The sequence below is a fragment of the Rhagoletis zephyria genome, unplaced genomic scaffold (assembly GCF_001687245.7).
Source record: "Rhagoletis zephyria isolate East Lansing unplaced genomic scaffold, Rhagoletis_zephyria_1.1 Rzeph_scaffold_00171, whole genome shotgun sequence".
Taxonomy (NCBI): Eukaryota; Metazoa; Arthropoda; class Insecta; order Diptera; family Tephritidae; genus Rhagoletis; species Rhagoletis zephyria.
In genome coordinates this window covers 212,833-227,052 of record NW_016157255.1, presented here as the reverse complement: position 1 = coordinate 227,052, position 14,220 = coordinate 212,833, and the positions used below count along the sequence as shown (strand labels likewise).

At 40.3% G+C, this 14,220-nt stretch overlaps 2 protein-coding genes across 2 annotated transcripts; both read left to right on the top strand.

The window, feature by feature from the left end:
* The first annotated feature begins 3,729 nt into the window (after positions 1–3,729).
* LOC108356236 (uncharacterized) lies at positions 3,730–4,896 on the top strand. The gene has a single exon (XM_017607359.1). It carries the CDS (start codon positions 3,730–3,732, stop codon positions 4,894–4,896), a length of 1,167 nt encoding a protein of 388 aa, XP_017462848.1.
* An 8,388-nt stretch (positions 4,897–13,284) lies between these two features.
* Positions 13,285–14,080, top strand: LOC108356227 (SAFB-like transcription modulator). The gene is made up of 2 exons (XM_017607351.1): positions 13,285–13,339; positions 13,529–14,080. The coding sequence occupies exons 1-2, from the start codon at positions 13,322–13,324 to the stop codon at positions 14,078–14,080; spliced, it is 570 nt and encodes a 189-aa protein (XP_017462840.1). The 5' UTR covers positions 13,285–13,321.
* The last annotated feature ends 140 nt before the right edge of the window (positions 14,081–14,220 follow it).

Here is a 14,220-nt window from a genome sequence, read left to right as displayed (position 1 = left end):
GGAATTAGCATTTTTAGTTGTTATGCAAGACCTAGCCTTACAAAAGAAGAGTATACCCTTATGCTGCGTAGCATTGCTGAAGAAGCAAACGGGAAATCCCCGCTAATTATCGCCGGTGACTTCAATGCGTGGGCAACAGAATGGGGTAGCAGACTAACAAATAAAAGAGGCGAGCTGCAGCTTGAAACTTTTTCCCAACTCGGCGTATCAATAGTAAACAGCGGGTCCACATACACCTTCCGCAAAATGGGAACTGGGTAAATTATTGACATAACGCTGGCGAGTGACTCCTTGGCCCAAAAATTAATTGGAGAGTTAGTGAGGAGTATACCCACAGCGACCATCAGGCAATAATAATGGATATAACTCTGAGGCGACCCAAACAGATGCCAAATCTGACAGGCCCAAAATGGAAAGACAGTATGTTAGATGGAGAGGTCCTAGCCTGCATGATGGAAGATTTCCAACACATAGCTGGCTCGGTAGAGAGCGAGGTTGACCACCTGGTTCGTAACCTCACATGCGCCTGTGATGCTGCTATGCCTCGAAGAGTGGTGAGGAAACAAAATTCCCTATGCTCTTGGTGGAATAACGATATAAAAACACTTAGACGTCAGTGGCTGAGTGCTAGACGCAGAATGCAGCGTAGCAGAGGGAGGCCAGACTTCAACGAAAACCTACAATCTCTAAGAACGGCGAGGAAGAGCTTAAAAAACGCCATAAAAGTAAGCTTGAAAGCTTTAAGAAAATATGCGAAGAAGCGGACGTAAACCCGTGGGGCACGGCCTATAGAGTAGTAATGGCAAAAACTAAGGGCAAGAAAGCACCGAGTATCACGTGCCCAAAAAGGCTGCGCGATATAATAACGACTCTATTTCCACAAAGGAAAGAAGTCGTACCAAACTATACACGGTACGAAATTGTTGATGTCCCAGTTATTACGGTTAACGAATTAGAGTCCGCATGCAAGAAGATCCAAGACGGAAAAGCCCCTGGGCCAGACGGAATACCCAACAAGGCTTTAAAAGCTGCCAGATTTATTTGTAAATGTGTTTCAGACTAGTGTTAATGAGGGCATTTTCCCGAAAAGATGGAAGGTCCACAACCTAGTCCTAATACCAAAGGGAAATAAGCAATCTGGGGAACCCTCGTCCTATCGGCCCATATGCCTATTGGACACACTGGGAAAAATCCTCGAAAAAATTATTTGCAACAGGCTTACATCGATCGCAGAAGAGAGACGCTTTCTGTCGCCACACCAGTTTGGCTTCAGGAAATCTCGTTCAACAATAGATGCTGTTAAATCAGTGGTTGACATAGCCAAAGAGGCCGTCGAAGGGAAAAGGTGGCATGGAGGCAAAAAGGAATACTGTGCTGTTATAACGCTAGATGTGAAAAACGCATTTAACACTGCGAGCTGGCAGCACATAATGGAAACCCTAATCAAAATGGAGGCCCCGAATTACATTATCAGAATAATTAGGTGCTATCTCTCCGAACGGGAACTAAAGTACCGGAGCGACAGAGGAATAGAGGCGTACAGTGTTTCCGCGGGGGTACCCCAAGGATCCGTTCTCGGGCCTCTCCTGTGGAACTTAATGTACGACGAGGTTCTATGCATCGATTTGCCTCCTCGGGCAAAAATAATAGGATTCGCAGACGACATAGCTGTAGTAATAGTAGCGAAGCATATACAGGATATTGAAAGGAAAGCCAGCGAAGCTATAAAGAGAGTGAAGGCATGGCTATCATCAAGATATCTAGAACTCGCTGATCACAAAACAGAGGCAGTATTGATAAGTAGCAGAAAGGCCATAGAGACAATAAGACTCAGTGTTGGATCAGAAACTATAATATCAAAGCCCGCAATCAAATATTTGGGGGTAATGATTGATGGCCGTTTAAACTTTAAGGTCCACCTGGAGTATGCAGCAAAGAAAGCATCGAATTTACAGGCATGCTTATCTAGAATGATGCCAAATATCGGCGGTCCCAAACATAGTAGAAGGGTATTGCTTAGTAGAGTGGTCAGCTCAGTCTTACTCTACGGTGCTCCAATTTGGGCTGAAGCAATGAGCCTAAAATATCATGCGAAGATACTCACATCTGTGTATCGCCTAAGCGCACTAAGGACTATTTGTGGATTCCGAACCATATCTGACGAAGCATCCTTCGTAATTGCCGGACTGATTCCCGTAGATATCCTGGCAAACGAGATGCAAAGAGTGTATAAGCGGGTATCTGCGGGAAGTACCAGTTTAAACCGAAAAGAAGTTATAGAGCAGGAAAGATGTCGCTCTATGGAGATCTGGCAAAAGCGTTGGGATGAATCGGAAAAGGGTAGGCGGACTCATAAGCTTATTCCATGCATTAAAAACTGGCTGGAAAGAGCCCACGGAGATTTAAACTACTACTTGACACAGTTTCTTTCGGGACATGGCCCCTACCGAGAGTATCTAAAAAGATTTGGGCATGGAGATTCCCCACACTGTCCGACTTGCACAGGCCTTGCTGAAAACGCGGAACACATAGTATTCTTTTGCCCTCGCTATGCCCCTGAAACCCGAAATATACTACAGGGTAGCAACATTGTAGACTACATGTTAAAATCAGCAGAGAACTGGCATAAAATGTGCGCACATATCTCTGGAATTCTTAAAGATCTAAGGCGATCTGAACAAGCTAGAACCGGTTAAATAACGTAGCGAGCCTGCTGGCCAACCAGCCCCGTGAGGTAATACCTTAAATGGCAGTGCCGCGGGGAGAGTGGTTAGTGGAGAGGTTTTAGTACGCAGGTGTAGCTGTGAGGCTGCAAGTCGTGCATACTACTATGCCGGTGTAGTAGTACTCATGAGAGTTCGCTCTTCACGGGCGTCATCCCAGAAAAAATAAAAATAAAAAATCGTGAAGGGATAGCCTTATCCATCAGCCGACTCATTGTTTGTGGTCCGTTGCACAGGCCAAAGGGCATTATTTTAAAGTGGTACAATGGCTTCCCTGGAACCGCAAATGCCGTCTTTTCCTTAGACGATTCCGTTAATTTGATTTGGAAGAAAGCATCCTTCAAATGAATACCACTTATAAAGTATGCATCCTTTAACCTGCTCAACAGTCCATTAATATGGGGCAACGGATACGAGTCCTTCTTGGTGACTGCGTTCACCTTCTATCTATGCACACCCTGACTTTGCCTGGTTTCCGGACTAGTACCACTAGACTAACCATGGTGAATTCGATTCCTCAATCACTCTCATCTTGAGTAGCCTTTCAATTTCGCTGAGTACATCGAACCGCTAAATATCGCTTTGTCTGAAATTCGAAGAAAGCGATTCAGTTTTATAACTCCCAAGGGAGAAAACATAAATTATTTGTGATAATAAAACAATAAACATGTTTGTTGTAATAAGAAGAATATGTGCAAATTATAAATTGATTTTAGCTAAAAATCAATAAACCAAATGTCGCGTTATGGCGTGCTTCGATGCATTTGGAATAAAGCTTTGAGATCATATACACGGATAAATAAACGGCAAAAATGGGCGTGTGTGCAAAATGCAATTCCANGATAAATAAACGGCAAAAATGGGTGTGTGTGCAAAATGCAATTCCACAATAAGAGGGGAAAGTGGTATAGCATGTGAAGGAGTGTGTGGTAAAGTGTACCATGAGAGCCTACAATGTTCAGGAGTTGATAAATATAGCGCAAAAATTATTGGTGAGAAAAACAACATGATACGATTTATGTGTGACGAATGTATAACATACATACAAAACGTCGACCTGGTGCTACAAGTAATGCAGATGAGTGTAAAAAAAAATAACTCTATATTAAACGAATACAAGAGCGAATTCGAAGAAACTATGAAAAAAAGTCAAAATGAGATAAAGTCATTATTGGAAGCAGTTGAAACGCGGTATACACAACGTGTTGCAATGATGGAAAAATCTCAGAAATTATTTGAAAAAAAAATTGGAGAAGTAAACAACTTATATGAAATGGTTGAAGAAGTAAAAAACAAAACTGAAACAATCGGCAAAGACAATGAAAAGATGCATAGTGAAATCAAAAAGCTGAACAACAACACTAATGAAATACAAATGTCATATGCAGAAACTATTAAAAACAATATAAAGAAAAAGGCATTGCCAGAGTTAAAAAACGATGTTGCAATAATTGTGAAACCCAAAGTAAAGCAAGCGGTTGAAAAAACGAAAATAGATCTGAACAGCAAAGTTGATCCCAAAAATTTGAATATTTCGAAAATTGTATCAAAAAATAATGGTGTAATGGTGATTCATAGTCAAAATAATGATGAACGCGAAAAAATCAAAGATGCCATTGAAAAAAACATTGGCAAAGAATATGAAATAAAAGTGCCAAATTCAATTCGTCCAAGCTTCTTAATTGCAGGAATGAATTTTAAATACGAAAATAGCGATTTAATAGAATCAATAAAGAAGCAAAATAATAACCTGATCCAAGGCTCATTAAAAGTATTGAAGCAGTTTGAAAGAAATCGAGGCAACATAAAGGTGTATAATGCAATCATCGAAATAGATAAAGAGGATTTTACAAAAATTCTTGCCGCAGAGCGAATAAATATCGGGTGGGATAGATGTAAAGTCTTCGATGCTATTAATGTACTAATGTGCTACAAATGCAAAGGATTTAATCATAAATCAGCCGACTGTAAAAACGAAGAAGCTTGCCACAAATGCCACGGAAAACACAACGATAAAACATGTGAAGAAAATCCAATTAACAAGTGTCTAAATTGCATAAAAGCGAACACAAACTTAAACCTAGCTTTAGACATAAATCATGATACATTTGACAGGCACTGTCAATGCTACAATAATAAACTAGAGATAAAAAAACAAAAATTAGGTTATTAGCAACTAAATGAAGATGCAGAAAACACACAAAAAATATATAATGAAAAATTCAAGAAACACAAAAATAAACTAAAATGTATATATCTTAATACAAATAGTATCACAGCTAACAAAAATGAAGTTGAAATAATGATCGAGGAAGAAAATCCAGATATTGTACTTTGTGCAGAAACACATACTACGGAGGATGTATATGACTCGGAACTGGAGATTGCTGGGTTCAATCATATTAGATGCGACTCGCATAGTCGTCACACCGGTGGTGTCTTAACCTATATTCATAAGCAAATTGATTTCAAAGTTATATTCAATAGGAGCATAGGTAATAATATATGGTGTATTGTGTTGGAAACAATACGATGTATAACTAAGTGGCGGATTTGTGCGTTATATCACTCACCAAACACCAGTGATGCCGAATTTATAAGACATATTAATGAGGTGATGGAAGATTGCTTTTCTGAAAGCGGCAACAATATCGTTATTGGCGACTTTAATATAAATGTCAATACACACACAACATACTCGAGCCAGCTAATTAGGACGTTCGAATCACTAGCAATGTATCAATTAATTAATTTTAATACAAGAATAACAGAAACAACGCAAACGAGAATAGATCTACTCTTTAGTAACAAAACTGAAGTTGAAGTATCGAATTTGGCTTCGCATAAAATATCAGATCATGAAACTATTTCATTCAAACTACCAATTCAAAAGAAGTACCAAATGAGAATTTATGAAAACCGCGTGTGTTGGAATAACTATACAAAAGACCACTTAGTAAATCTCCTTAGAACTTACAATTTAGCTGAACTAAACAACTGCGAAGTTAGCCTAAAGGTCCAAGGAATAAACAGTATCCTCAATGACGTAATGGCCACTTTAACATATAAAAAACGAGTTCAAGTTAAATTGATTAATAAATGGTACGACCATGAACTAACAGAATTGAATAAGCTGAAATATGAACAATTTAAAATAGCAGAGAGAACCAATAATTGGGATAACTATATTATAATAAAACGATATTACAAAAAAGCAGTTAAAATAAAAAAGAAAACATTTATGGAAAACAAAATCTCAAGAAATACTAATAACCAAAAGTTAATGTGGAAATGTCTAAAAGACGCCATAAATCTGAGTAGTGAGGTAGCACAAATTCAAAAAATTTCTGTAAATGGTGCTCTTATTGAAGATGATTATGAAATAGCAACTGAATTAAACCGTTACTTTAGTGAGAGCATAAGCAGAATCCGAGATAGCATTGAAATCTTCGAAGCAGGTGGAAATCAAATGGAGATAAACAGAAGCTTGTTTAAACTGAAAGAAATAGATGTTGAAGAACTTATGAGAGTTACAACGAAATTAAAAAACAAATACGGAGGAAAAAAATTAGTAACGGAAGGTGTATTAAAAGACAGCATGGAGTACTTAGGCTATACCTACACATGTGTAATTAATGAAAGTTTCCAATTTGGTGTATTTCCAGATTGCTGGAAGACCTCAGTAATTGTACCTGTTGAAAAAGTAAAGGGAACAATTAAGCCAGAGGAGATACGACCCATAAATACCTTACCTAGCGATGAGAAAATAATAGAAACTGTAGTTAAGAACCAATTGCTGGATTACTTAAATAAATACGAAATTATTATAAATGAGCAGTCAGGGTTTAGATCAAAACACTCGTGTGAAACTGCACTTAACCTGGTAATTGCAGAATGGAAAGAAAGTAGAACGAAGAAACAATTTACAATTTCAGTTTTCCTCGACCTAAAAAGAGCGTTCGAAACAGTAGACAGAGATATTCTTATAAAAAAACTGTATAATATTGGCATTAGAAATATAGCGCTTAACTGGTTCAAAAGTTACCTTAGTGGAAGAAAACAGAAAACTGTAATAAGAAGTAAGACTTCCCCCGAAGTGGACATTGAAATAGGATTGCCACAGGGATCGGTGCTTGCAGCAATTCTTTTTATAATTTACATAAATGATATTAAAAACTGTATCAAATACTGCAATATAAGACTATTCGCTGATGATGCACTTTTGACTATAAGCTGTAACACGATTGATGAGGCAGCCTCAAAAATACAGTCGGACCTACAGGCAATATATAAGTGGTTGTGCCAAAATATGCTTAAAATAAACATAGAAAAGACAAAATGGATGATAATGGGGTCTAGAGTGACTCAAGATGATAATGTGTCGCTAAAAATAGCAAATACCCCTATAGAAAGAGTAAACCGAATAAAATATCTGGGAATAATTATAGATAACAAATTAAAATTTGATGAACATCTAAAATACATTGAAGGGAAAATTTCCAAAAAAAATTGGGTTCATGTTTCGATCATGCAAGCATATTAGTAAGCAATACAAAATACTGGTCTATAGATCCATTATCGAGCCGCATTTCATTTACTGCCCTACAATCCTATTCGCATTAGCTGATTCGCAAATATCCAGGCTACAAATTAAGCAAAACCAAATTATGCGTTTCATATTAAGAAAACGGTATGATACCCCAATTAAAGATTTACTAGTTAGCTTAAACTGGCTTAGTGTAAAACAGAACATGACTTACTACACATTGAAGTTTATACACAACATAAAGTTGGGAAACCTGCCGAATTACCTAAGTGAACGTGTCAGACTAAATAGAGAGGTCCATAGCTATCAAACAAGACACAATAACAACTTTTACTTGCCGGTAGTGAGATCCGAATTCGATAAAAAAAAGTATATACTACGAAGGAATTAGAGAATATAATGATCTGCCAATTGATATTAAAAACTGCAATAATACCAAAAAATTTAAAAAATTATTATACAGCTACTGTAAAGCGCTACCTATCAAGTAGTTAAAAATGTTTAGTAAATAATTTTATAGATTATTATATAATTGTGTTCAAAGAAATTTAATGAATTGAAACAAATATGTAAACTCTAAAAATACTTTGTACCTTATTAAACTATCTAGACCTTCAAGATCAAGGCTAATATAACTGTATGAAACGTATCGTACGATTCATAAGCCTTCTGACGACGCATTAAGATCTCCATCATGATCTCATGGTCACTCTTTAAGGTGCCGAATTCCCGCCTGATAGAATAGCACAAGAAGGGATAAGTCGCATCTGGATTCTGCTTAGTGAACACCAATACCATTCCTCAGCTCGCCCTGACAAAAATAGGTGGAAGCTTGCCATCAACTAATCATCTGAGCATCGCGTGCGCTCGCACAACGTATTTAGCTTGAAGAGAAAATCGGAAACGCTACCGGTGCCGTCATAGGATACCATCCAATCCTGTAGCTTAAGGACAATAGTGGTGGTAAAATTTGGTCGACTATTCAAAGTGGCTTGCGTCGGATTGCGTCCGATAGAAGCAAAGTCCCTAGGGCCATTGGGTGCAGTTTGAGATACAGTTACCACTGCACTTAATGCGTTCATATTTTCCCGCATTGTTCGCATTTCAGCTCTCATTTCTTCTTGCGAAGTACGTAAGAGCTGATGAAGCACTCCTACCCACGAATCTCCTGCAGGCGCTCCGCCATTAGAACGTCTACTTTTATCTTCTGCAATACCTTCACCAAAACCGGTATTCCCTGGCAAAGACCTACCGTTTCCTGTCTTCCCGAAAGCATAGTCATGGAGGTAGCGGAAACATTCTGGACCGAAGTCCGAGGTGGTGAAGTGTCAAGTAAATTTGAACTTTGACGGCTATCAACCTTAAGTCCCGGAGCGGGATTGGCCATTGGAATTGGAGGCGGCACTCCTCTCGTATGGTCAGCAACAGGTGAATGCATCACCGGAGGATTATTTGCTGGAATAGCGGGACTGGTATTCCTCCCGGTCCCTCTTGACTTTGCGCCGCTACCTCTAACTGAAGCACTGCGTGTTTGCCTAAGCTGCTGTTCCATCTACCGAGTGTTCAGTGGTGAGACAAATGCAATTAGGAATAACAAGAAACGTGAAGCTTTAGGTCAAATCCAATCAAAAGTTTTGGAATCAGTTGTCAAACAGAAGCTCAACTTCGCAGTGAAAAGTTTAATTTGCCCTTACCAGCACGGGTTTGTTAGTGGGAGGTCAACTGTCTCCAACCTTGCTACATTCATGGAGGACTGTGTCGCTGCGATGCAGTCAGGTCTACAAGTGGACGCTGTGTACACAGACTTTTCGAAGGCGTTCGATAGAGTTTCGCATAAAGTCTTAATTAACAAGTTATCGCGATTGGGTTTTCACTCAACTTTTCTGGAACGGATTAATTCCTATCTGTCCGATAGGTGTTGTACAGTTGCTTTTGATAACATACTCTCCACTCCTTTTGTAGCTACGTCGGGTGTTCCCCAAGGCAGTATCTTGGGCCCTCTTTTATTTGTCTTATTCATAAATGATATTGGATCATGCTTCCAGTCTTCTAAGTATTTATTATATGCTGACGATCTAAAGGTTTACTCAGTAATCAGAACCTCACAAGACTCTCTTTTGCTGCAAGCTGAGCTTAATAACCTGCATTCTTGGTGCTCTCTTAATTCCTTATCTTTAAATGTTAGTAAATGTTCCTACTCCACTTTCACCAGAAAGCTTCTTACCGTTCAAACTAATTACAATATTGGGGGCCATGAACTTAGTTATGTCGCAGAGGTTAAAGACTTAGGGGTTTACTTCGACTCAAAATTAACCTTCGCAACCCATATTAACTACGTAGTTTCCAAAGCTTATGCAATGCTAGCATTCGTACGTCGTAATGGTCAGTTGTTTAAGGATCCCTATACTCTGAAGCTTCTTTATGTCACGTTAGTGAGATCTAGGCTTGAGTATGCGTCTTTCATTTGGCGTCCCTATCAGGCTGTCTATATAAACCGGATTGAGAAGATTCAAAAAGTTTTTATTAAATTTGCCTTGCGTTCTCTAAAATTTTCTGAGCCTATACCTCCGTATACTTCCCGTTGTCAACTTATTAACTTAAGTTCGTTAAATACTAGGCGTTCTTTCCTAGCAGCCTCTTTTGTGGCCAAAATATTGGAGGGCACAGTCGATTGTCCTAATCTAAGTTAGCATTAAACGTCCCGTCTCATAATTTGCGTCGTGTTTCTTTATTCTACCTGGGATTTCCTAAAACTAACTATGTAAAATTCTCGCCTTTGTTCAGAACCCTTTCTGAGCTAAATGAGCTCTCTGAATATGACCCGTCTCTCTCATTTGGAACAGTTCGTTTTGTCCTACTTAATTATTTTAGGTAGTATATAAGCTCTCTTGTCTTATAGTCAGTAAGGACTTATTCCATTTGATTAAATAAATAAATAAATATGGGAGCTATAAGATCTATTGTACTGTACTGAAAAATTAAAAGCCCACAATAGGCGTTGAAGGCTTGGCTCCCCCAGAGCTCAAACTAAAATTCTTAATTAAGTACGCTTGCTGTTAACAGCCTAAGCCACAAGAACGTCCGATAAAAGTTTTAAAATAAAATAGAAAAATTTCGCGCGATTTAACCGAGTGGCACGATACTGCCAGGCCTGATCGTGACAAATAAAATCAAAAATTTCAAAAGTAATTATTCAGCCCACGTACTGAATGTAAATATACGCGAAAAGAAATTTAGGAAAAAAAATCAACGAGATCCCAAAATATTTATTCAGCCGCGTACTGAATATAAATATACGCGCGAAAAGCAAAAAAAATCAATCAAAATATAATTAGTAAATAAGCATGTAATAGCATAATGGAATGCCCCTTCAGACTTGAAGGGTGTACTGGACTTCGCGTACAAGTTTGCTGAGCTATCTTTCGGTCTCAGTGCCCCACCGCAATGCAGCAAGGGGCAGTCAACGCATGTCGCCCTGAGACATGTGGGGTGACTGAGACCCCGATAGTCAGTCGTGGTTAGAGTCCCAGCCCACTCCATCGCGATACGTAGGCGCTCAGGAGCGCCAGCGCAGACCTATGGAGTGAGCTGGGGTCCTAAAGAAAATGTATATATTATTAAAATTTTTATTTTATTTTTCCAAAAAAAAACAGGTCGCAAAAAAAAACAAAGCAAAAAATATTCGGCAAAAAAAAAATAAACCAAGCTATTTAAACTAAACCCCACTTAGCGGACAATTTTTTTCCCCAATTCCCATGCCGACATATCGGACCACTGAACATTTTGGAGAAAAACAAAGTCAAACTACAAAAAAAACTAAATGCGTTTAGCACTGCCTCACCGGGGAATACAAAACTCCGGAGGACGTGACGTGAAGTCTCGAAGAAGCCTTCGGTTGCTGACCAAGGGGACCAATCCGAACCAGTGCACTCAGCTCCACTCATCCCGCCGCAACGCAGCAAGGGGCAGCAATCACATGCCCCCCTGGGACTTGTGGGATGGTGAAGCCTCATATGCCACTATTTTCAGGTTTCTATCGCTTTACTAAATACTTAAGTTCGTCAAGCTTTATACTTGGTTATACGTTTTCTTTTTTTTCATTATTTAATTTTCTATTGTTGTACTAATTTACTTTTGTTGTTTGATTTTTAGTATTTTTCTAGGTTTTAGACCTCACCCCACCTAGTAGCAGCATGCCTTGGAAGGGGCGATGCTGTTGTTGCAACTGCTTCGGTTGTGCTGCGCTGGAGTGGTTGTTGTTGTTGTAGTGGTCGCCTCTATTATGGCGGTTGCTCGTGTTGCCGCCTTTGCTCTGGCGGTTGCATTGTTGCTGTGGCAGCTGTTGTTGGCGTTGTTGCTTCGCGCAACCGTTGCTTCCGACGTGCTGTTGTTGTTGCTGTTGTTGTTGCTGCTGGTGTAGCAGCCTTTACTATGGCCGCCTTGTTGGTGTCGCTAGGTGGCGCTGCTGTTGTTGCCTTGTGGCAACCGTTGTTGTCGTCCCTTGTTGTGGTCGCTAGGCGGTCGGTCGCCTTTACGTTGACCGCCTTGTTGTTGTTGTTAGGCGGTCTCTGCTGCTGGGGACGCCTTGTTTTGGTTGGTTCTTCGGTGGCGTTGGATGCTGCCGCCTGCGGTGCTTAGGCTGGCGTTGCGGCCGCCCTAATCTGGTGGTTTGCCGATGTCACTCGGGGCGGTCGTGGCCTGGTGTTGCGGTGGCCGGCTGAGGCACCAACTAATCCCAAGAAGGTGATGACTGCCGGATAATTCAGAGCTCTTCGCAGGCTACGTGGGTGAAGGTGAATGCCTTGCCCGAAGACACGGTGGTGGTTAGACAGCAATGTTTGCTGCGCGGTACAAGCGCCCAAAGCGATACCACGTTGGTGAAGCAGGTTTCGTACTCTGCGAGTCCGTGGTATTTATGTAGTCCCCGGAGGTTGGGACCCTACTTGCCAGGTGGGATTTGAGGAGTATGCCGCAACTCGCAATGTTGCTGGCATATATTCGAGCAGCAGCGTAGCACGGTTCACTTCTGCTTGTTCGCGAATTACCGAACGATATAGTTTTTATTTCTTTATTTTTATTTCTTTCCACTATGCGCAACACGTCCACTTTTTTACACTATGCTTTACTTGCGCTATTAATTTTATTAGTTTGAAATCACCACCGCGCGTTGTAAAATGCATTTTCTTTCGTATTGTGGCGAATACTGCGGCAACGCGAAGCGAACTACGAGAAATAGGCAGAATGTTCGAGGACTGACGTAGAATGTTCCACACAGAGAAACGTCAAGTTGGATGAACACTGCAAACAGCGGGAGAAAGAGAATGAGCGATAAACTTCAGAACGTTCTAGAGTTGCCATAAGTGCGAGCGCAGGTATATAAGATCCACGACACAGCGGAGTTGAGTTAGTTACGAGTTACAAGACAGCAAGCTACAAGTAAAGTGAGCAGAGAAGTGAGTTGCGAATAAGCAAGCTATAAGTTTAATTGTGTTAACAAGTTTAGTTAAGCGTTGTTATTGCTTTAANTTTTTACTGTATTAGCAAGTATTGTAAATTGTTTGTTGTACAATAAAGTTAATTGTACTACAATTTGGTCATCGTGAGCATTTATTTAACAATCCAGCGATACGAACCGGAGGATTTGGGAAATCCGCACGGGGTTTCAAGGAAAATCGTAACAATTGGTGTCAGCAGTGGGATTGTTAAATAAATCCCGAAGGATAAACTACTGAAAATGGCAAAAATTCAGGATCTAAAGATTGAGGAACTCAAGCAGGAGTTGGAGAAAAGTTGGAAAAAAGTAGAGTTGCTATCACGGTTGCGAGAGGCTATGGAAAAGGAAGGCATCGACGTTGACAAACACGACTTCCATCGTAGGGACGACGAGGCATCCTTGAAGGACAAAGACAAGGAAGAGGTTGCTGGTTCATCGAATGATGTGGAGCAGACATCAGCGAAGCTTGAAGAGCAGGGAAAGGCTCCTTGTGCATCANTAACAATTGGTGTCAGAAGTGGGATTGTTAAATAAATCCCGAAGGATAAACTACTGAAAATGGCAAAAATTCAGGATCTAAAGATTGAGGAACTCAAGCAGGAGTTGGAGAAAAGTTGGAAAAAAGTANAATCCAGCGATACGAGCCCGAGTATATTTGGGAAATCCCTCAAGGTTTCGAGGATAATCGTAACAATTGGTGTCAGAAGTGGGATTGTTAAATAAATCCCGAAGGATAAACTACTGAAAATGGCAAAAATTCAGGATCTAAAGATTGAGGAACTCAAGCAGGAGTTGGAGAAACGAAATTTAGCAACCTCCGGAAGAAAAGTGGAGTTGCTATCACGGTTGCGAGAGGCTATGGAAAAGGAAGGCATCGACGTTGACAAACACGACTTCCATCGTAGGGACGACGAGGCATCCTTGAAGGACAAAGACAAGGAAGAGGTTGCTGGTTCATCGAATGATGTGGAGCAGACATCAGCGAAGCTTGAAGAGCAGGGAAAGGCTCCTTGTGCATCAACGGCTATAGACATGAACATGTTATTGGGTGCCATATCACAGATTTCATCCCAGCTGCAAGTGCAGGAAACACGCATGTCATCGCAGCTGGAAGCACAGAAAACGTACATGTCATCGCAGCTAGATGAAAAGATTACTCAGCTACAAGAGAATTTATTTAAAGATAACGCGGAACTCAGAGAGAGACAGGATAAAATCGAGGAACGACAAGATAAAATCGAAGCGCTTATTAAGGAAAAACAGGACAAAGTCGAAGCTAAGGATGAGCTTGAAGATCTTCTCCGGGGTTTGCAGTAGAGTCGTCCAGCTATTTCGACGAACGCTACCAAGGTAAAGACTCCATCCTTTGATGGCACTATTCCTTTCCAGGTCTTTAAGCTCCAGTTTGAGAAGACAGCTACAGCAAATCATTGGAGCATGGAGGATAAATCCGCTGC

Coding starts and splice junctions, on each gene's coding strand:
- LOC108356236 (XM_017607359.1), top strand. CDS start 3,730: ATGATACGATTTATGTGTGACGAATGTATAACATACATACAAAACGTC.